The following is a 25,226-nucleotide window of genomic DNA, read 5'->3' as shown; positions in this document are numbered from 1 at the left end:
TATTGAGAGATTATAAGAAGTGATTATATTGTGTGTCATTGTTTATACATAGCCGAATTAAATCTATATGGAAACCAAATATGAATGATAGCAGATTGTTGGGAGGAGTATCATAGTACCATGTCAGACATCAAAACGAAGATATCATGTATAGGTGCAAGAGGAAACGTATACGAACGTCAGAATTAGCATCACTTTGTTATTCATACGTTCATATATAGGTGTGCACTGTATAGGCTAAATAAATAAAACAATAGTGGAAATTAGCAAATCTAACGCGGCGTACAAAGAATAGAACTTCATTAAGTGCTGGTTTTAAGTCTGGTGTGTACAAACTGGTAGTGCTTTCCGAATTAGAAAGAGCTCAGAGACGAGATAAAGTTAACAATCGTGAAACTAGCATCAAAGGGATTATCTTTAAGGAAAATGGGGCTGATAATTAGAAAAAGTAGTTTATTGATAGTACAATGGACAATATCGTATATATTGATATTTTTCTGAATAATATGAAGCAATGTGCAGAAAAATTACGCATGCTGCAGTATATTCCAATATGATCACAACATACGCAGCTGCAAATAGGGAGTTGGTAATTTGGAATTTCCCAAAACAATTGTACGCTACTCTCCAATACACTATTCTATTGACGTAAATTGTATAGAACACTTACGGTCTTATCTTCAACCTAGGGTCCTCTGTACATTTTTTTTTTTTTTTTCTTCGAAAGAAGATGTGAAACAGGTAGTGACGATTTTGGAAGAACAAACCAAGATCGGCTGTGCCACATGCACTACTCTTGTGAGTGAGGATGTATGGCAGCTATTAAGCTCAAAAGGTACACCATCAAATATTAAATATTAGTATTTCTGTTCCTTTATCCTTTGCAATGCGCATCTATGTATGAGTGTATGAATAACAGTGTGGCGAAAATTCGGCCATACTTACATGTTTCTTTTTGTACTCACATGCTTTTGATTTGACTGCTTTGTGCTCTGGGTATGTCTGTTATGGTATTACCTTAACCTTCCAACAATCTGCTGTCATTTTTACCACCAGTGTTTGTCATATATAGTGTTTTTCTTCTGAATTCGGCTATGTATGGATAAGAATGTGGTATACTATATCTATAACAAGTACGTGCATGGAGCATACCGGTAGTAACTTATTTCTAATTCGACCACTGTCATTGCATTGATAAAGTTTTGCCAATATTAATTCTCGCATTCCACAGTATTATTAATTCAAGATTAGATCTGTTGTCAAATTACAATAAAATATCGACAAAAGTACTGTATTCTTTTACCGTGTACTAGAATGAAACTCAGATCAAGAGCTTTATGTAAAAATCTGCGTATTTGAGGCACCCCGATTTTTCAATTGCGAAAGTATTTGAGCAGATATGGCGTGTATATATAATTTTATGTATACCAAGGAATTTTATTCTGATAGATTTGCTCACTGTGTTCTTAAATGACTATCATATTGCGTAAATAAGGGCAATAAATAAGCAGTCATATCATCTCGTTTCTCAAAGATTTTATATTTATGAAAAGAATACGCTTTTATTTTTCCTTATTGACTTGTCTTAAGCATAATGTGACATGAACTCATCCATATTTTCTTATGTTAAAGTAAAGATGTTAGATATATTTCCTTATTCGCGTCTGGTTGCTTACAGTAGGTCCAGGGTTTAATCCACGACATCCAGGACCAATGGGAATGCGAGGACCTAGACCCGGTTTAATGCCACCTCAGATGGAAGGACCTCGACCTGGTAAGTTCATTTTTAAAAGTAACTTAAAACAATGGCAAATTGTAAAATTCGGAAATAGAAAAAGTTATTAACGATGCAGAAGGTTGTACACAATGAAAATAGTCTACTTTAACTTGGCCTCCCGAACGATGCATTTGCCATCTGGTAAGGCTCGATACATTGCTAGCTACTCCGTGGCCTGTGCTTGGTATCAGTTGAATGAAACTCGTGGAATGATGAAGGTAAAAGTAACAGCTTTTAGAGAGAGGTTCATTTGTATACTTTTCGACGCCCATTATAGCCACTCAGCAGTAGTGAAAGAGTGCAAAGAAGAGGGTTTAATCGTCAGCAGTACAAGTATGGGTCTCATCATCCGACGATGTGTCCAACAGGATCCTATGGTACGTAGTCAGCCTGAAATTGTGAGAATACAGTACAGCGCATTCCAACCCTGTATGGTGCGAACCATTAGGGAAGCAGTGACACAATAATCCTCAGCGTGAAGAAGATGAACCAAATGACACGGTATCTCAAAGGGCATGTCGTTAACATCGTCTTTAAGAACCTTGCATTCGAAGCGCGTTATAAAACACGTGGATACCGCCACGTTCATGAAAGGGTCACAAATTAAAAACTATGGATCATACCTCATGAGACAACTGGAAATGGATGTGAATCTTGGATGCGGGGTGGCTCTGCATAGAGAGTAAACTTTTTACCGTCAAACAAACCGCACGAGCCATTCTGACCTTGTGGTGCAGTGCGAGGAAAAGTTTTCCAAGGGATTTCTAGTAATCGTGGGATATTGCAGCCGAGGTACGCGGCCATTTGTCGAAATGCCTTCCAACACTGAAGTCAACGCAGCTCATTTCCCACGAGAATGTTATTGATCTCTGTATGACATACCCATCTGTGCGGTGATGAAACCACAAATGTATAGATGCAGACGGACAAATCCTCCAGCCGTACTGCTCGATCATTCCAGGCATGAAGAAGGCACAAGAGGCGGGAATTCGGGTGATCCCATTTTCGTCCATATCCCCCATTCCCCTGCCGTGGCCGTCACACCGAACATAGTCGATGGTGGAGAAAGGGATTTATTAGCCAGGTAAGTAATTCAAAGTCAACTTTTTTTTTTTTTCCGTGGGCAACCTTCAACGTTGGCGTTCTAAAAATTATCTTGGTAGTGTCAGTTACTTGATAGCATAAAGAAGCTTTTGCCAGAACTTGAAAGCCTATTTGATGATAATATCGCATTTATGAAGAAAAGGGAATATTTTTTGAAACTAATTAGTTCTTTTTATTGTAATAGTATCAGAACTACATATTCTGCATTAATTTTGATTGTGGATGTCGATTTAATACTTTGTCCCTGTAAAAATAATAAATTAAACATAGTTTTTTTTAAGAAACAATACAACAACAAAAAATACTAATAATAAACATGTAAAAAAAACAATAGATTAAAATATTCAGTAAGTAAATCTTACTTTCTGTGACACAGACTTAAAACAGTGGGGAAAAAGGATTAAGTCTTCTTTATTCCAGTTTTCATAGTGTAACACTGAGCACTTTTACTAGGTAAGCATACCCACGGTAACATTGCGGTCAAACTTCGCTAATTGGTTTATACAAGATGTCACTTGGCTGAAGAAAATTACCGGCACATGTGTAATGAAAGCATTTTGGAAAACATGTATACTTTTAATAGTATAATTTTTCAATAAGAGTATATAAATAATAAATATTAACCAATATAAGTAACAATTAAATATCCAAAATTTTCTACTGTCTGTTTCCCAAATGTTCGATTACATATAGTCCGTGCTAAGTAATTAGAACGATTTTAGTGTTGCAAGTGATTTGCACTAAATCTCTCAATTTCTTGCAATTGTAATGTTTTAATTTTGAAATATTTTGTTTCAACTAGGTTCATAAATCCCAGTAGGGCCAAAAGAAGTAGATGTATTAGTGCCTAAATGCACGTTGATATCCCGATAAGTTTAGTAGAAGCGGACTACTGTCAAAACGAGAAAAACAGGAAATTAATAACTAATATAAAAAGAATGCGAAATAATGGGTGATATCAATAAAAATAAGTAACTACTCCTGAGAAGTCCTGCTCGAGAATCGGAGTAACTACACCTGGAGCAATCTCCTCCCTCAATTTCGTATCAATAAAACAAGCCACTACTCAGGTCTAGTCTGCTCCAGATTTACGAACGTTTACTCGCGCTTCCTCTGCACGTAGCACTGAGTCGTATCAATAAAAGAAGTGATTACTCATTTCTCCCATTCATCGCGCAGTCATTTCGTTGTTTTTAACCTATGGCGTAGTATCTTAAAAGCCATGAAACGGGCAAGTAGCAACGATAGCTTCAATCAAAGTGCATTTGTGGATATTCTAAAAGAGTTTCCAGTGGTACTTTCAAAGTCACAGCTACTAGAAAGTAAACGAAGGAAAGCCGAAACTTTGAAGGTAATTACAGTGAAATGCAATGAAATATCAAATACATCTACGACTGAGACACAAATTCAAAAGAGAATCTTTAATATTCGAGCGAGAATAAAACAAAAATAAAAAAGAAGAAAAAAAAAAACGGGAAAGAAGAAAGTAATACTGAAACCATGGGAATGAAGCTATTTGAGCTGATGGATGTTGATTGGAATCCAGCAATATCAAGATTAACACGACAAGCGCATATCACGTGTTGTCCAAGGTCTTTGTAGATTGTTTGGCTTTAAGAACGAAATCAGACACTTGGCTCCTTTGTTTTCTTTTTAAAAAAGTCCAGCCACCCACGTCATAAATCACGTCCATCTGATTGCGTTTTCCACACCATACGTGTCCCCTTTCGCCTTGACATAAACAAAATACATTCTCATGTATACACCCTTTCTATCAACGTTGAGTTGAGTTGATTATTAGTTTAACGTCCTTTTCAGTAGCGTGCCTATATGAGACAGAACCCACTGATTAACGTGGAATCCAAACCACATGAGCTCCTGCCGGGAATCGAACGCGGGTCTCCTATGCCAAAGGCATGTACGCTAACCGCTGAGCCACGAAATAGCTCTTCCTATTAACGTATTACTCTCCAAAATACTAGGTTTCTTTAATGCCACTTGTGTATAATCAAGTGCTCCGATAGCACTCGGAAATGTATATTGTTCTTGCCACTTTGCCTTTGCTGTTTGTATATTACGCACACTTCCGGAAACAATCCATTTTCAGGTAGTCATAGACAGTACTTTGAGCCACACCAGAATCCCCTGACATTCCGACCTGGAATCCCAGATCACTCACGTAACGCAAGAAAACCAAGGGCACCGATTTTTTCTGTAAATTTGGGGGGGGGGGCATTCAGATGCAGAAGGTATATATATAAGGATTTTAAGACAAATTGCACTCTAATTATGCCAAATATTGTATATTTATAAATACAATAGGGGGCCCACATGAGCTTTGGGGGGCGCGGGCCCCCTGGCCCCCACAGGATCGGCGCCCTTGAAGAAAACCCGCATCTTTTCATCATTACGTTGTGCACCACCCCGAATTTCGGTTGATTCTCCTTAAAAAATGTTGTGCTAATCACTACATTTTCTTTCATAAACTTATAATGCTTTTTGTAATCTCCATTTCCAACATTTCTATGCAGTTTATAAGTTTTTCTACGTAGTAAAACAATCATATACTCTGCCATATTTCGCACGGAGTCACCTATTTAGCTTGCTCCACAAATTTGGAGAAGTTACTAGCATCACAGAGGAGTCTTTGATTTTTATTGATATCAAACGCGTAGTAGTTACTCGGCTCGAGAATAGAGGTGTGGTTACTTCAAAAGGGCGGGGCTTCTCCGAGGTCAGCCGAGACTAGTGCTCAGTTCTCTTTTTATTGATACCAATGCGAGTAACTACTTCAAAATTGGGCGTAATGAGTAACTTCTCCGTTTTATTGATATCACCCAATACTAAAATAACCAACTAAACTATCAGAATACTATATTTGAAACTATATTTGAACACTATCACTTAACCCATTTTACACTTCCTGTCTGTTTCATTTAAATAGCACTATGTAACACAGAATTATAGGAACTATTCAAACACGTGGTTTTTCCTTTGATCACACCTTTCTTTCACTATACAACTGACAGGTTGAGATCATTGCAGTAATATCGTCCAGATGGCAGCACCGCGTAGAGAGGTTATATGGAGCTGATAAACAGTTTACCATCTATCACAAATAGTTTGGCATCTATCGCAAACAACTGGTAATGATGAATACGACTTTTTTGAAGAATAATGTTATAATAATAAACTTGAAAAAATGTGCAATGTACTCTTTGCATTAATGGATTGCGGGTCGATTGCAATACTGAAAATGGCACATGGCCAAGCTTCATACCTAAATTTCAGACGTGAAATGAAAATTTCTTACGTTACTTTAACACAGATACGATCTGGTATATACGTAATAGATAGGTATTAGTTAATTCTTTACATTAATTAACATCAGGGTTGGAAAAATAAAGATTTTTTTTTTTTTTTTTTTTTGAAAAAGAGCAAAACGTGGGTTTAAAACATGAAAAGGGTGTTCAAAATGTTTTAAACATGTTTTAAAACACACACGAAAAAAAATGTTTTAAACATTTTGAACAATTTAAAGCATGATTTTAAATATATTTCAAAATCGTGTAATAACATATTTATTAAGACTTTTGCTCTCACAACCAATCTCTTCATTTATTTTGTTCTCGTTAACACTATACTGTGTTGGGTACAGAATATTTCAGTATAGAATAGTAATTCTCAACTTATTTCATATCACGACCCCCTTTTATTACACCCTCTTGCCAGTGACACTCGTAAGTACTTTCTTGGTTGTAAGAAGCTTTTTAGGTATTTTTAAAATCTACCTACTGTACAGATTTCACACAATCTACCAATATACACCTTCTTCTTCTCAACCACAGGTTGGTGGGCAACGGCAAAACAAGTCCTCACCATCCTTGTGTGTTGAGAACGGGTTGAGGGTCTAACACATCTGATGGTGCAGACATCTTTGATTGGTATCGAAATTTCAAATGCAAAGGGAGTCATGTTACATGTTTTAAAGCTAGAATTTTACCAGAAATACGGTTGTGCGGTTATTTTAACCCTAAAGCAAGTCATTTCGGAGTTACCGCTTCTGAAACTTTTATAGTTATGCCTTTAGGGGCTAAGCTTGCGTTTCGTGGAGGCAGGTGAGATTTTTGTTGCAAAATTTGATTACTATTTCAGAACACTGATGCCAATAAAATTATTTTAAAGTAAGTTTTCAAAAAGTAATATTTGAAGCACACTTCATGTTGTGCTAACTTCAGAATAATTTCTGCAAGCCTATGTAATTTGTTGTTTTTGAGTCAATAATTTATTGAAGAAAGGTAATATTTGGGGCGTTCAGAGCACAATGGATCCAAATCTATTTTCAATAAGTTCAGTTTTACTCAGCAAATGAATCCTATTTCAAAACGTAGTAACTTCACAGTCAAGAGTCCAAAACAAATGTATCTAAAACCATGCGAAAGGCGTGGTCTAGTTGCATATGACAGCCGCAAGACAGGGGCGTCAGTGCTACAGGAGGGCAAACGCCCCCATCCCCACTCCCGATTTCAGATTTTGGGAGCAGTAAGGCAGTTTTAGAATTTTTTTGCTGAGCAAAGTCCAACAGAATAAGCTTGAGGTCCTTACACCGAATAAATACGGAGAACATACAGATGATTAAAACTGGAAAGTTGCTGAGGCCCAATTTCCAGAATTTTAAGCCGCCCCGAAACTCGAATGTAGAGCCACCTTTGGAATCCTTGGGCCAAGAAATATACAAGAGAGCAATATAGGCCTATAGCTCCTTATTGCCAATGGAAATAGATTATAACTAATCAAAATCCTTATTTATTCGGTGTAAGGACTTCAACTTTTTTATGTTGGACTTTGCTCAGCAAAAGGTTTCTAAATTTGCATTACTGCCCCCAAAATCTGAAATTCAGGATAAGGGGCGGATGACCTCTAAACGAACGCTCCTGTCTAGCGGCAATTATATAAAATTCTAGATTGCATCTTCTCATGTAGTTTTTCTATCTTTCATCTCAGATTCGTGGTTGTGAAAATATGACGTTTTCCGTCGGTGTATTCTTTTGGACACACCCTGCATTTATTTAACGTAATTATGCATCATTAATGGCATTCGGAGCGTGACTTGTTAATCATTCCTACGCTGCAGCGTACACAAAATATAATGTTAATGTCTTAAATTTATGAACAAGAAGGGGAAATTAGCCCTCATCCCCCATTCCATCAACGCCCTTGTCTAGCGGTTGTCCTATGAAACTAGTCCACACCCTTTCACGTATTTTTTGTTTAATTTATTTCGTACCCTTTTGCTACAAAGTTAGTACGGTTGCTGAGCAAAAGTGAACCTTTCTGAAAATGGACTTGTATCCCTTGTGCTCTGAACGCCCCACATCTAAAAAATATTTTATAAAAACTGAGTTGGAGCCAAATTTATCCTGCAACCCAAATGTGTTCGAAACGCACAAAATTAGCTTGTTTAGTTTGATTGATTACAGTCTTGCATCAGTAGCAAGGCTATGTGAGACAGGGCTTTTTGTGTAAAGTGGGATCCGAACTACTAACTTTGAAATTTTGCGTCGGATCGCAGTCAAAATCTATACAGCAAATTCCGACGTCTCGTGCCTCTACCTTCAAAATTAAATGTTACAAGACCGAAAATTGCGCCCTGTAGCGTGGTGCATGCATACATACAGACAGATGAACAAATTGAGATCAAATTGTCCCAGACACTGACGTTCGGCATTGATGTTACAGTAAGTATTACGCTTTAATGGTTACTTACGCGGGCGACTGCCATACCTTGCGCTTTTTCGCCTAGTCCCTTCATACAAGTTATGCCAGGATGTAAAGTTTTTAAGAAAATTTAGGACATGTGGGTAAGAGGGATGAAATAAAATTTTCATAATATAATGAAAAAAAGAATTGTTGATACAAAATTAATTCTTACCTGAAGTTTCCAGTTGCATCTCAACCACATCACTGACGTTAAAATCATCAGAAGCAATTTCGGATTAACACTTTTACTATTTGTTTGGGTTTGCAGTTTTTTCTCAGCATTGCATATTTCATAATGATTCTTCATTTGAACTAAACCAACCATTTCTTACACGTTTTGTAACGAGCTCGTATGGTTGTTTCCTTATCTGATGGAGAGTTACTTTAATAAATTTGCTCCAAATGATATCCATTTTTCTTCCCGTAAAACTCATGTTAAACGATTTTAAGTTGTACGGAGACTGCGATATTTTAATTTCAGAACCGCAATTTAGCAAATAACCTTTTGTTTGTTTTCTGAATACAACACAAAACTTGCTTCCATGATAATTCTTTTATTTATTTTTTAATATCAGTTCTACACATAGTCCAACCTTCGACTACGACACTTTCTCGCAAGTTGACTGGGAAGCATTGAAACAATATAATATACGTTAAAAATAAGGGGAAAAAGAGACAAAATAAATTGTAGATCACCACATTGACCTGCTGTAACCACGAGAAATCAAAACCATCACATGGAAAGAAAGTCTTCTGAATGGGGAGCACTTTTGAGAATTGTCTTTCTCTGGCAGATTTTTTTTTTTTTTTTTTTTTTTTTTTTGTTTTACAAAAATAAAACTAAACATATGTTTAAGTCAAGTCTTAAAAAATACACGTGTTTAAAACAAAATGTTTATACAAATTTTTTTTTAAACAAAATCAATTGTTTAAAACAAGTTTTAATCATTTGTTTTAAACATTTGTTTTAAACAAAACAACCCTGATTAACACATCCAATGAAAAATGTCCTATAGAATTATACTCCACAGCTGAATACACTCACAAACCAATATATCAGGAAAATGGAAAATAAACGTGACTCTTAAACACGAAACCTTCCTACCATTCTTCACTGTGGCGACAGACCTGGAAAGCCGGGAAATGTCGGGGAATTTGAGAAACCAGAAAATTCTGCTAAGAGTTGGGAGTCGATTGCCGTGAAATTGAGATATTATAAACATTTAAAAATATAAATTGTAAGACTCTGTCACATGTGGTTGATTGATAGTTTTTAAATTTGCAACTTCAAATTTAGCGAATTTTCTGTTCTCCATTAGCAATTTGTAACAAATTTACGTTTTGCAGCTGTGTGCATTATATTTTGCTTTTCGCTTGTGCAGTGGAATATCATCCACAAATCTAGTTGGATCAACAATGCAGTTCATTTTCGACTCATGCATAATTCCATCTTTTTCCTATTTCTTTCCCATTAGTTCTGATTTTATCGGAGTTTTCTGTCCTTCATTAAGTGAAGGTATCTTATCACACGAAAGGATTCTGGAATGTTGTTACTCGTTTGTAAGCTTCTTGATTCCTTTGTTACATATTTTCATTTCATCATGAAGACATCCCTAGTAGTATCCCTTTCCAGAAATTCATAACGAAGTCTTAATTTAGCAATTCACGATAAAGTGAAAAACGAAAGGGCAGTGAGAATTTGCAGTTCAAATTATTATAAAATAATCATTTGTTTCCATTACACTGTGATGTAAGGAGTTACATGTTAGGAAATTTCGGTTTTAGTGTTGGCATCTCTATACCATTACTGTGAAAAAAAAAAAATCGTAAATGCGATTTCCATCATGTTCATATGTTGCTATTGTATTTTTTTTTCATTGCATTTTTTTTTTTTTTCAAAATCCTTCTATTATAAAGCAAACAGGTTCTTTCTTACTGTCGGCTCATTACCACGTGTTCCATTGAACGAAGGAAACCGATCCAAGGAATCGATCATGTTTCATATGCTATGCGGAATCAGATTTTTCCGTACGTTGATACTAAAACACAAATTCCGGCGGTAGAGCGTTCATTTCTAGTGTTAAAAGTTCGTTCGTTCAAACCATGGGAGCACGAACACCGAGTGGTTTTGTGGTGAGTAAACACCGAGTGAGCAGGTTTTTCCCATGATTCTCCCGTTTCCTTCTCTATTCGCTTTCTTTTTGTTCTTGCATCTTCAATTCAATAATTATCATATCGTTTATGGGACATAAACTAATGATTTAATGTAAAGTATAAATGTTAAGCAATGGACTTCGGTCTGTGGTTCAATTCCCAGTGGGGGCAATCGGTCGGAAAGGTGTAACAGCTTTTTTCAGTCATTCATATCAGGCAGATTCCGGATGGTACCTGAAATACAGGTCCCAGGTCACTTTCTTCCTTCCCTCTCTCCGGATAGTGTGCTCGCGAAGGGACGTCATCCTTATATATGACGGCCTTAAGGCTATAGATGCCGGTAGTACCCAGGAGTATGTATAAATAAATAAGTCGTCTGCCTATAACAGTAAAGCTTCTTTGAGAATTATGAAACTATGAACTTGCAATGATTGACTTCTTCCACCCATGTAAATAATGTTCCAGAACATAATTTTATTTTTCAGGAATAAGCTGTTCTCTGCTCCCTTTGTAGCGTGGGAATTTAGTTTACTTTCGCGATAGTATTTGTTACTGGAAAACGGAATTTTCTAAATTTCCAAATATACGAACCTGATAGTTAGTAGAAAGTAATAAAGAGATTATTATAAGAAATTCTAAATGAATAAACACCAGAGAATGAGTGTATTATGCGCGTGATCGTGTTTCAGTGTTTACCTGTTTTAGTTCGTGTTTTTCATCTCTTATCTCACAAGCTTAGCAATGCCTATACACCTAGACACAAAAACTGACTGTGTGCCAGAAAGGAAAAAAGTAGCAAATTCAGGCTGATTTGATGCAATGGATCGAGGCGACCTGGTAGAAGAAAAACATTTTACACAGTTACCAAAAGTGTGTTTACGATAGAATATTGTTGTATAGAAATGCGGTCGAGATGCAGACGAAGGGGAAGAGGTGAATAGTAACAGCTTTCTCATAAATTCATGGCGCACTTCATAAACACCCCGGCTAGTTTAGTTTGGTTCAAATTACAGAGGTAGGATCGAAAGTGAAGAAAGATGATGATGTGATGTTCAGTGTTCTTGTGCAGATAACAAGCATGTCACTTTCCAAGTATTTGCAACACCACATTCCATCCTTCCTGGTTTTTAGATATAATGAATTTGAGAAGTACTAGGTATCACACTTTCTGCTCGCTGCAACACTTTCCGAAACGTCTTGCATAGGATGACAAGCGATAACAAGTCACTTGAAAGATAAAAAGCATATGCGGAATGATGCACATCTCAATAGTAGGAACACTTAGTGCATTTGTGAATCACGAAAATAAGTTAGTACCTTCTGACTTGGAGTTTCGTACTATTTGTGCCTCATTTGCACAGAATTAATGGATTCTGATAAGGAGGTGTGTCCAAATGCGGATTCTACGAATCTAATATGTACGAGGTGGGGGACGGAACAAAGTAATTTACAGGGATTCATAGTAAAATATAGCATTACAGAAGAAGAATTAGTATGGTATATTCAAAGTCCGAGTGATATACATGAATGCATACTTCCGTTAAAGAAGTCAAAGTGTTCAAACTTAGTTCCAGACAGTGAGATTGCCGGGAAAATTAAGTTTCAACGTAACAAAATAGCATACACCTTGGTTTGTGGGTTACCACAATATTTTACAAGGAAATAATTCAATAGTTGATGGAGTGTGATTGGTATGTTGTGGGTTTTGATCGGTGTCTCAAAGGAAGCCAATGGACATAAATAGGCGGTTGTGGAGTACCGCGAAAAGACAGGTTTGCACGCGTTATTTACATCGGCTGTTTTGAGGTCATTCTATAGCTTCTGATTATTTAATTGCTGTCAAAAATACTCGTTCACCTTTGAACTTATTCAAATCTCAATGGATGACCCCAATATAAATTTCAAATTTTTGCATACCGGCAGTCAGATATCAAGACATCGCAAAATGATCCTATAATACTTGATATTATAAGCTGTGGGTTACTTACTTTGCATGGACCATTTAAGGTTGCAACTGAGGTAACGGGATGGAAAAGCGGTGAATTTCTAAGAATTCAGTATATCTTACTTAAGGATGATCCAGCACGCCAGGCCGAGTACACTCACTATAGAGGCTCGGAAAATTTTCCAGTGTTTTTGTGTTGGCCTGATAATAGTAGTGTTGCTTAGCAAGCCATTGACATTTATCCATATCTTACGTTGTATATTCAAAATGTCATGAAGGATAAGAAAGTTCTCAATTCTTTTAGCTATCAGATATGCCGAGTGTGGTGAAATAAGATATTATTCGTCAACTTACATTTTCAAATATTTTTATATCACTTGCTTCAGAAGTATAACTTTTCCGTACAGAATTTGAAACTGACACTCCTCTCAATCCACTTCTTTACAGCACTTTATTGTCTGTGATTAAAACAGGGTTCCTACTGGCCAGGAAAATCAGGGAAGTCAGGGAAAATGATACAGATCAGGGAAACTCAGGGAAAAAGAGTGGAAATCCGGGAAAGTCAGTGAAATTTTATAAAAGATATTTTTTCTAACATTAATTGTACATCAATTTCAGCTTAGGCAATCAGCGAACCATTAATGATCACAGTATGGAACGTTGCTCAAATTTTTATGGGTGGTAAGTGGAATGTACGTATAAGCAATTGATTATTATTTGTCTCTGTAGAATAAATGTTCTCATATATAAATATTCGTCGTTATTTATTCCGTATTTGTATGTCAACGTCATTCGACACCTGTTATGAAAGTCAAGGAATTTCCTGTCAAAGGTCAGGGAGAAATCAGGGAAATAGATTTTTGGAGATCAGTAGAAACCCTGTAAAACCAGAAACCTTCAGATCTTCAAGTTCATGTACATGAATTGATGTGTAAAACGAAGAAAATCTTATTTATGTGATAAACGTTGACATTGGTTTTGCTACACAATGATTCGCTGAAATTACAAAAAGTGTCTACAAAAATTTTTCGTAAATTTCTGGAGAAGTCACTTTTAAAGTATAAATTGACTAAAGCTCTTTCGTATTTGGATCTAGTGTTTCTGTAGGATCTGATGTTGGATTGAATCGCATGAAATATCTCTCACCTGAACTAGTATAAAATAACTGGTTAGATAGCAATTTGGCAGATAGAGGTGTGAGGCAATTCAAAGAGTTTTGTTGAAATGCAAAATGTAAAACAACCAGGAGTGTGTGTTCTAGAACTGTTCTACGTTTGAATGACTTTTGGCGAGCGGAAATTGATGAAATAAAGCGTTTGAAGAAGTGAAATGAATTACATAATACTATTATTATTTTGTGTCGTTAATATACCGCAGCCAGTTGTGTTTACATACATACATTCTTTTTCCGATGAGTCTCACTTTCCTTTCATGTGATGAAGCTTTCATCATGTGACTAAAATCCAAATTAGTTTCAGGGAAGATACGTAATTATTCACTTTGTGGAGAAACTTTTTCATTCAAAATAAATTACGTTGTATTTGTTTTTACATTATTCATTGTTCTAGTTTATTAGGGAGAAGTATATTACTTACGTATCAACGTTGACTCTTTTCTTGGTTTTGTTTTTCCGTCAACATGGGAAAGCTTATATGGCTAATTACATATCAGGGAAGAAAGAATTGAATTTTTCCTGGCGACGTGATTGTAGTAAGTTTTTTTCGGGCTATCAGGTAGATGAAAATAATGATGGAAGTCAATATCAGGGAAGATTTTTAAAAAATATTCTGAAAAACTGGAAAAGGTCAGGGAATTCTTTTTTGTAATTATTGCAGCCATCCTGTTCCTGTCACGTATCTGTGATCTTGCTATATCCCTGCGTTATATATATATATCTTGGCAAACCTTTTGTGATAAACTGTAACAATTTTAATACGGCACAATACTTAACTTTTTTTTTTCTTTATGGAAGTTGGTAGGAATAATTAAAAGCTTCCTACACATTAATTCCTGTTTATCTTGAATATACTTTCTTTAATTTGTTTATTCGGTGCGCTTGTGGATACTAAGGTTCAAAATAGAATTGTTACCTTATGATTTAAGTAGAAAATTGAAGTAGCGAGTTCCGAATTTGGCGAAGAAGTTGGATGCTTAACTAGTAATAAACTGTAGTAATGCATTTTGTATATAAAATTGCATGATAATGGTTGCATTATGACAAGAAGTTCAACATCACCAATACACACTTACAGTTGAAGGTCGGCTGACAGCACGACGGGTGCAATTTTGTATGGACCATAGTCTATGTGCAGAATGCTAGGACCGCACAGGCGAAACCTATTGTTCAATAAATTGCTTCGAGCGGGCCATAATTTAGCTTCGAGAGGTCGGATTTTTTTTCCCTGCAGAATTGCTGCGTGCCAGTGGGCTAATGTAGTGTACGTTATGAAAGGCCAAGTGTTCCTACAACAAATGTCTTTTTCCATCAGTGTCCCCGTGACGCACCAAGGGGCGCATGGATCAACAGATCGTTCGGGTCTCCCGTACTTACAGATTCCATTAATGTACCAGCGAAAATGGAATATATACCAGTTCAGTTCCTGATTTATGTATTTGTTTATTTATTTCGTTTGTAGAAGACATGAATTTCCTCCTATGCTTCGAGACTAATCTTCTAGCCGCCGACTACTTTACTCCAGTGGTAATGTAATGGAATATATGGCTCAAAACAACCACTAAATCCTGTTTACTTGACGTTTGGTTCTCAAGTTATGGCCCTTTTATTTTATTGTTTCAACCAATATTCTGTGCTGTGTAGTTCGGAGGGGACGCATTTGTGATTCACGTTTGTCTAAACGTTTCTCTCATATGTCGATGTGAGATCATTTTCTCAAAGTTTGTCGGTGTTGTTTCCGAACACCTTGTATGGAGCTATGAAGCATCAGATGGTTATTAAAACAATAGAAACACCTGAAGAAAATGCAACTTGCTTAATACGACGTGGGACAACGTGTCATTAAAAGGTGCTGACCATTGTTAGATTTAGTTGCTATTCGTTAAGCTTATAATGTATTTTGGATTTGTATTATTTTAGATTTCTACTACATGCGGTCTACTCCACGGTTTATTTGTAACTTAGATATAGAACTTAGTTATAGATTAAACTAATTTCACTCAGATATGTACACAGAATTATTTATATACCTAGTTATATCATAAATACTGTCACAAGTTTGAATGTGAATAACACAGAAAGTATTAACACCAAGGCAATTTATTTTGATCATGTTTTGCATTGATATGTTGTACCCCTGAGGCACGAATCATTTTTCGAAATGTCCACCCTTGACCTTGATGCAGGGATGAAGTCTGTCCTCCGGCCACTGGTCAATGGCATTACGCACCATGTCCATGGGAAAATTGTTCACTGCTCGGGTCAAGGATTGTTTCAGACTGTCAACATATGAATGCCGTTTATGGCAGACCTTTGCCTGAAGGACTGCCCAAAGTTTATAGTCCAACGGGTTAAGGTCCGGGCTGCTAGAAGGTCAATCAGCGGTAGAAATTAAGTCGGGGACGTTCCGTGCCAGCCAGTCCTGGGTCGTTTTCGTTTTGTGGCCTGGAGCGGAATCCTGCTAGAAGGTCCATCTTTCTCCAGGGAACATGGTAGCAGACAGTGGTTTCACTATAGGTGTTAGCACTGTGACCTGGTACACTTTGGCAGATGTTTTAACACCTTGTTCGCAAAAATGCAGTTGGGTTGTGCTGAGTAGCTCACTCCCCACTAAACCATCACTGAGGCAGGATCTGAACCCTTGAAGCTGCCTCAGCAGCTGCAGTAGATAACGTGGCATACACACGGTCAGTTTGGGCGTTGTAGGCCTGCTTAATTGTGAACATCTTTTCGTCAGTGAACAGAATCTTTCTGTGCAGATTGTTGGCGTAACGCCGCAACAGTCTCTCTGATTCAAAGACCTTCTGCGACATTAATGTTTGGGTCAGAAAGTGACCAGTCCGCCTCTTATACGCCCGTAGATGTAGGTCACTCCTGAGCACACGAGACATGGAATTGCTGCTAATGTTCATCTCAGCAGCCATTACACTTTGTTGTTCGAACAGGATTTCTTCGAATTCTTGCTGCGACTGCTTTCTGGACCTGCGGGGTTCGTACCGTTCGAGGTCTGCCACTCCTTGCGCGGTCAGCTGCCGTTCCAGTCTCGGTGCATCGCTGTATGGCGCGACACACGAATCTCTTGCTGATTTGTAGGGTTTCAGCAGGTTGAAAATCTCACCTGCTGTCTTCCCGACCTTGTGTAGTGCAATTACTGCTGCACGATTTTCGTAATCGCCCCACTTCATCAGAACTCAGTACAATATCAACGTATGTCATGAACAGTCAAACACAATACATGCATCTTCCGCTTTATATATAGATAACAGCACTGTGCCACTTCGGATGCCTACAGCGCCACTCCAAACTTTGTGACAGTATTTATGATATAACTAGGTATACAGAAAAAGCGAGCCTTTTGTTTACACTCTGGTGTATACTGAGGAGTGACAGGAAATATACATATTATAAGTAAATATACGTAATTCAAAATAAGCTGTTACCTTTTCCCCCTCCCATTTGTCCTATATGCGTTTGTAATAACGTTTCTATTAGCAAAGAAATAGAATACGATATACGTACTACAGAACCATTACTCGCATATCGTATAAAGAAGAAATTATAGTTCAACATTAATAGAAGATGTATAGCAGAATAATGAGAAATGGAGGAAGAATAGGTTTGAAGGGGAAAAGGGTACAAAAATAAGACTAACTTACTGAAAGTAATTGGTAAAAGGTTTATACGGAAATGCAAGGAATAATGCATAATTGTTAGTTGATTCAGAGAAGGCTTTTGGCGTATGAACTAGGAAATTTTGTTACGAACGCTTTATAATGTTGGAAAGAGCAAAGATTCGTAAAAGACTTTGAAATAGTGTAGAAGCAGCGAGAGAGAAAATTATAATTGTAAAGAGTGACAGGAGTATTAATCTTACTGACTTACTTACTTCGTCTATTTAAGAAGAAATAGTGAAGAAGGTTTTACATAAATTTAAAAAAATGCATGTTGCAACACAGGTTGCAGATTAAATGACCACCGTTTAGATGGTTCGGCTATTTCTGGGAATGTTAATTGAAACAATATGTATTTTAAAAAAAAAAAAAAAAAGGATGAAGGTAAAATGTTAAACAAGACGTAAGCTGTTGATTGAGACTAAGTTAATTTCTACTTTTGTATAGGCTGCAAGAAAACAAGGATAGCATGCTATTAGTTTTGGACTTCCAAACTGTGCTATTCATCATTCGTTAATAATAGTTACTATTAATTACTTATTTACTAGAGTTGATGACCCGAGGTTGAAATAGAAACCCTAATTCACAAGTCCTTAATATATCTCTCTCACCCCTCCCCCTCAAATTGCGGGATTGAATTTAGACTTAAACGGCATCAGGAGTATTACTGTTCATCTCAGCAACTCGGGAAAACTATGGATTTGACGCTGATATTGGGCATTTTCTCCCTCAAGTTGCGGGGCTGAATTTTGATTTAAAGGGCGTCAGAAGTATCACTGTTCATCTCAGCGACCCCGAAAACTATGCTGTCGGCATTAATAATGGTAATTTTCGATGATTTGATATATATATATATATATATCCATCCATCCCTCCCCGTTCCCTATGTTGTGGGGCGCGGCATTGAAAGTTTCACTGTTCATCTCTTCAACCTGGAAAACTATGGATTCGACACTGATATTGGTCATTTTCATGTATCTCCCCCTCCACCAAGTTGCGGGGTTGAATTTACATTTAAACGGCATCAGAAGTGTCACTGTTCATCTCATTGACCCCGAAAACTATGGATTCGACACTAATATAGGTCATTTTTTGATCATTTTTATGTATCTCCCTCCCTTTCCCCGAAGTTGCACCGTCAAAATTATATAATAAAAACCATCCCAGGTTCGAACCTCATCTATATTGAAAATTTGATCCAGATCTGTCGGGTGAAAGAGTGATGAAGTCACAGACAGTCACTTTCATTTTCATTTACATCCCTTTCCCCTCCCCTACGTTGCGCCGACAAAGTGAAATAATGAAAACCATCCCGGTGCCGAACTTTATATATGGTGAAAGTATAATCGAGATCGATCAGATGGTTCAAGAGTTATTAAGTTTTTATTTATTTTCATATATCTCGCTCCCTCCCCTTCTCCTCCCCTAAGTTCTGCCTCAAAGTGAAATGATTAAAAAAAAAACTTCCTATGCCCGAACCTCATCTACGTTGAAAATTTGATCGAGATTGGTCGAGTGGTTCAAGAGATTAGGAGTCAGAAACATAGTCACTTCCAATTTTATAATATAGATTATTGCTATGCCTCCAACAACCGAATGCCTTTACTGGGTTCCAACTTGGTAATAATCTGGTAGCTGCTCTACTGTAGGAGCTACCGTTTTGCTGCAAATTGAGGAACTTACACTTCATTTGCGGGGAAGTCTCCTTTAGATGGGCATGAAGTTTCCATTCATTTCATACACATTATCTCATTTTATGGTAATAAATATAATATAAAGGGAATTAGCAGAAGCCTCCATTCTTCACGCAGGCAGAATAAGATTTAATGAGCATTACATTTATAGCATCATGCATGTAGCTGTCCGTGGCACTTCGTGCTTTATCCGAAACTTCTACCTGGCCAATCGATTGGAGATAGACTTTTCAGTTAAAATAATCAAACACGTATTTTTATGTATTTCACTTAGATAAGCGAACCAACCAATCCTTTTTTTTTTAAAATACGAAATTTCATATCTAAACTTAATATAATAATTGGAACCTCACCCCCCTTCTTTTTCATTGTAGATCAAATAGAAAAAAAAAGTATAAACACACATTTAATTTGTCTCTATCTGCAGGGGATTCAGAAATATAACATTTTAGCGTAGTAATTACCAATCCTATTTCGCCCCCTTTGATGAATTTTTGAAAATTCCTCCTTACTTATAAATCCTATATACTGTCCGAATTTCATTTTAGCGTAGGCGTTGACAAATCAGTCATCTGACACCTCTTTTGAATGTAGAAATCGGGAAGGTTTTTATTGGTTTAGTACACGTGTGTAATTATGGGTCCAGCAGAAAGTGTCTTCATTAGTATGAGTAGTCTTCAATCCAGGCTCAAATATTTTGATCAAATCGATATAATGTAATACAAAATCATATGAATTATTGTCTCTCTTCTTAAATTTATATTTCCACTTGACATGTGTTTTCTCCTAAACACTGTTTTTGTAAACTTTTTCCGCTTTGAATTTGCATTGATTCTACTGCGATAGTGCTGTATTGGCAAGATTTTGGACGAACAATTCGAACATGTTGGGATCGTTAGCATTCACACCTTTTAGTCAGTTCTGAACCATTGAAGGCATGCAATTCATTTACATATCCTGGAAAATTACGTTCGCATTCGGTTCCAGTAGAAGTATCCGCATATAGTACAAATCCTATTTTTTGGTCTTTTCACGATCAGATGAAAACGTAAAGAGAGAGAGCAGCTGTTTTTGATGTAGATTCAGCGCTTCAAGAGCGGGTCGCATTTCGGTTCTCTTCTCTCCAGTAAAGCCGGAAGTGATAACCATATTGATCTCCATAAGGATCCTACGTCGCAGCAGTAGGTTTAATGTCTGGTCTTATCCCCCTGTTGAAACTAGAAGTAATAAATTTTACCACTTAAGCCTGAATATTGAATTCCTTGAGACAAAAACTGTGAGAAACAGTGAATAATAATAATAATAATAATAAATAATAATAATAATAATAATAATACAGTTTATTATTATTATTATTATTATTATTATTATTGATTCATTGTTTCAAGAGTAGTTTCCATCTCCACATGTATCAATCGTTGAAACCAAAAACTGTAAAAGACAGAAAGAGATCACTTTTCAGTATGAATTCATTGTCCGAAGAATAAAGTCTCATCTTATTTCCGAATCGTTTTAATTCTGCGGTTTACTGTTGTTTCTCACTGTGGAATGAAACACGCTTGTTTGATATCTAGAGAGGCGGAAGGGTCCCTATTCGATCCCAGGCCATGTAAGTTTGTGATGAACAACATTGTATCCATGGGTCTTCCGGGAGTTTTCCCTTTCCTCCCATAGTATTATTCACAAATTATTTTACTTTCATTAATCTGTCTCCTTTAGCGTGAGGGATATAATTGTAGGACGTAAAACTATAACATTTATTTGTCTGGACATATTAGCAAAGATATATTCCGATTTTCTCTAAAACTGCTCTAACAATTTAGTTTATATTTCATAAGTCAATTTTTCAATAATAGTCTTCCATTGTGGCATATGTCATTTCTCTGGTAAAAATCGAGGAGTAGTTTGTTCTTGCAGTGAGTTTTTCTCGATCTATTTTCTCAAAACCGTCTAAGGCGATTTTCTTCATGTTTCGTAAATAAATATTTCATTAGTAACCTGACAATATGGCATAACTCGAATCTTTCTGCACGAGGGGTAATTTATTGTTGGTGGTGAGTGTTTTTCAGACGATTTTCTCAAAAATCACTCAGGCGGTTTTCTTTATACCTGTATTTCATAACCTGACAATATCACGTAACTCATTTGCCCTGAGAAAATCACGAAGGATAGTTCACTCTTAGGAATGAGTTTTCCAGACTACTTTCTCGAAAATGACTCAGACTATTTTAGTTCTATTTCATTATTATTCCTATAATGCTGCATAAATCACTTCCATAAGAATATCCACAAGGGGTAGTTTACTCTTAGGTGTTTTAGTTTTGTAAAATATCAGTCATGCGATTTTGTTTTATTCTATAACAGATATGTTATTAATAATCTTAACATACATATAGCATAAGTCTTTTTGTATGGAAAAATCTGCAAGGGATAGTTTACTTTTGGGGGTGAGAATTGTGTTTGGGTGAAAGTTTTCCGAATACGCCTTATAATTTTGTTCGTATTTCACAGGAAATTGTTTCATTAGTAACTGCGGCACAACATGATTTACTTTAAGGAATTGCGAGAAAGTTCAGTGCAGTGGCCCTACCTTTTATTATTATATATATAAAAAATACATATTCATGGTGATCGAGAAGCCATGCACATCAGAGTTAAGTAAATTTTGTCAAACTACAAGACATACACAACAAGGACAAGACAAACTACAAGGTCTTTATAATATTTAGTATCTTACATAGTACGTAGAAATACAAACTCGAAGCACGAAGTTTTCACAACATGTGCTCGAGATGGCCGCCATGTACAGTAATGCATACAAGAGCACTTTTTATCATGTTCGAGGCTACTTTATAGACCACTTGTAAACTGACGATGTTAACATTTATCATAATGTTACTCTTTATGTCTTCCAATGTATGCAGATTATTGCATTGATCCTTCTTTAAGATACTTCCAAAGAAAATATTTCGGGCGACTAATTTAGTGAACACGGGGACCCATAACCCTTTCAAAATAATGCGGGTATCGGAAAACTCGCACAACAACTGCATGGCTTCAGTGAATGTGATACATGGCAACATTTTGGTAGAACCATGAACCACATTAATTGACTTCAAGAAGCAAAATAAACTATGTAATGATGTCTTGTTACACTAGTGTTCATTGATTTTCAAAGAAAATGGGGCCCACTATTCGACGAGTGACAGCACACCACATTTCTACTTTTTGACAATGCAAGATTCTTTTACGCAACACATGTGGATGTCCATACGACGAAGTCGACTGTTTGGATTGTTGATGAAGTCACTATGATGGAAACACTTAATCGATGCAAAAAATCTAATCAATACATGAACAATGGAGTATACGCTAAACGTTTTTCTTTATCCGACTCTTTCAGTTCCTTGATACAGGAAACATGCACAAAGCTTTAATTTTTCATAGCTATCTGAGCACTTACATCCGTTTGTGATTGTCTGGTATCTTCCTCAAATTTTTGAAGGCGGATACTTCATCATTTCTTTAACTTATTCCAGTGTAGCATTACTCAGAATGGACTATCTTGCGGATCTCTTCTTGTCTGCAACTGAACGCATTCCCGAGAATAGGTAGTTAATCTTATTGTTGTTGAATGATTAGACACTGACTGAACTGATTAAACTAGTCTACAATAGGTGCATAAGAACGACTGGCGAGATAATGTTCAACAATTAAAATTTGTTTTATGTTTTACAGGGCTCATAGCGAATCACTTTTTTTTTTTTTAAACTAAAAGTTACTTTTTTTCAAATTTGTCACTAAACGTTACTTTTTTGGTAGGTAAAGTGACTTCGTGTGATTTATGTTTTGCATTGGCTATTTTCTAAGAAAAATATTATAAAAATAAATGGAAAAAGGCAGAAACATGTTACTCATTACTCTTCTGAAAGCTTCAGTACTTGCTGCCGCATGTGAAACAATCTGCTTTATTCTCACTTCAGCTTTTATTCTTTCTAAAGCACAGTGGATGGTTGGTGGATGCTTAAGCTCTCAAGGTGGGGTTGAGAACCCATCTGTGCCTGTTCTTTCTTCTATCATAATAGCTTTTAGTTTTCTCTCGTAATAATTAATGCTCCACTCAACGTTGTTTGTGTGGTTCATCATGTTCGTCTTGTGTTAGGTTTCTCGTATGTTCTTTTTAAGAGTAGGTGATGAATTTGAATATCTCATGGCTTTGAGAACTCTCAGTGCTAAGTTAAATATAATGTCTATGATGAAGAAATCTGGAAATAGGCCAGAACTGGTTTCACTTACTCAGAAGGTTCTTACATTTGCTAAGTCTGCTTACCGTAACTACAAAGCATACTTAGAAAACCTAAGAAAGGAGGAAGCTCAAAAAGAAGAAACAAAACAACAAAGAGAGAGGTGACAGAGAAATTGACAAAGGAAAAAAGGGGCATGATGAGGATTTTGGACACTTTTTCGTTTGCTTTTGGTCACTTTTCAACTATTTACAAGAGACCAGACAACTATGAGGCCTGGTTTTAGAAAAAAAAGCTATATAACAGTTACACGACAGATGACGTGCATGCTCGTTATTAGTTCTACAGTGTCGTCTAACAATAGAAGATAGCGAGGGTATTTGCATTTTCTAATTGTCTCTGTGTTGGCTTTACAGCTTTCTACACTCTCAAACCAATAGATTTCACCATTGTCTTCGCTTATGTAAGGTTCCAGTGTTATCACTTCAGTTCATTGTACTATTGCGAAGTATATTGCTGCGCCACTGTCCGTGTGCACCACAGAAAAATAGTGTTCCGTAATCCGATTTTTGTGATCTGAAGATATACCAGGAGCTGAAGTACATAAAAGACTTTCGTCTCAATTCAAGGATAATGTTCTACTCAGGTTAAACCGTGGTCTATACCAGATTTTTTACAGACATTAGTTTAAATCAAAACAAATAAATAAATTTAAAAACAAAATTCACAGATCTTGTGGATTCATGAAATTTCCTCGTATCTCAAACGATCGAAAAGGGTTTTCTCCCAGACCGTAGTCGGCGGACCCGGCTGGGGCGAGAGACTATTTCTAACTCCAGTTTGAACTAAATTAGATTTTAATAAACTCTGTAGTTTATAGAAATTTTTGATTTATTTTAATAACGTGTATAACTCTATGCAGTGATTTCACGTGTACAACTGTGTTTGTATTTCTGAAGTAACTCATGCAGTATTCACAGGTATGCAGCATCAGTACAACGTTTTTTCTATCAGGTGTCCTCCGTGGGTAAATCGGTAGAGTCGTCGCCTTTGTAATCAAGGTGTCCAGATGGAGGGTGCAAACAAAGTAGTAGTTCGGATCCTACTGTAAGCATAGGGTTGCCGATTTTTCAGAGAGAAAAAAGGAAGCTTTTACTATTTTAGAAGAAAAAAAAACAGAAGATATGTGATATTAAGAATTTATATATCACAGACATGTGTGGTTCACATAGTAACGCAAAATAATTTTGATTGGAAACTGGGCAAGTTTCATTTAAAAAAAAAAAAAAACTTGCTATGTGGTCCGGATTCCATGTGAAGCCATACGTCCTTGTCTTATATAACTTCGGTGTTGAAAGAAATCCTACACACAAATCCAACCAATCAAGTATATTACCCAAATCTTTGTTGCGTTTTAACTGTATTTTAATGAAGATTGCATCTCTTCTACATTCTTTTTTATACGTTAAAAAATACTTGTAAAACGTATTTACAAAATTAACGGGCATTTGAAGTTTTGCTTTTATTAGTTCACAGTGGCTTCTGTTTCTCATATCAGTATATCATGATCGAACAAAACTGCAATATGATCGAGACTATCTTGACAGATGCTAAAACCAAATTATTCTTAATCGTAAGGTTGGGGTGCCTGCTAGATAGAGGTAAAAACGCAACCTTTTGTATGTTCTCTCCGAATATTAACT

General features: G+C 36.4%; 1 protein-coding gene across 6 annotated transcripts in view; it reads left to right on the top strand.

The window, feature by feature from the left end:
• The window catches only part of Isha (Insulator su(Hw) mRNA adaptor), a 183,647-nt gene that overhangs the window by 130,030 nt on the left and 28,391 nt on the right, over positions 1-25,226 (top strand). For 4 of the 6 annotated variants that reach the window (XM_081769045.1, XM_081769053.1, XM_081769028.1 and 1 more), the window contains one exon: positions 1,679-1,774. In XM_081769045.1, the coding sequence (XP_081625171.1) occupies positions 1,679-1,774 (96 nt within the window). The remainder of the gene's footprint in view (positions 1-1,678; positions 1,775-25,226) is intronic. The other 2 variants (XM_081769037.1, XM_081769073.1) reach the window with 1 other exon arrangement.

The sequence above is a fragment of the Thermobia domestica genome, chromosome 1 (assembly GCF_964235325.1).
Source record: "Thermobia domestica chromosome 1, izTheDome1.hap1.1, whole genome shotgun sequence".
In the NCBI taxonomy this organism is placed as follows: domain Eukaryota; kingdom Metazoa; phylum Arthropoda; class Insecta; order Zygentoma; family Lepismatidae; genus Thermobia; species Thermobia domestica.
Note: the sequence above shows the minus strand (reverse complement) of the source record. Positions and strands in the feature narration are given on the sequence as shown.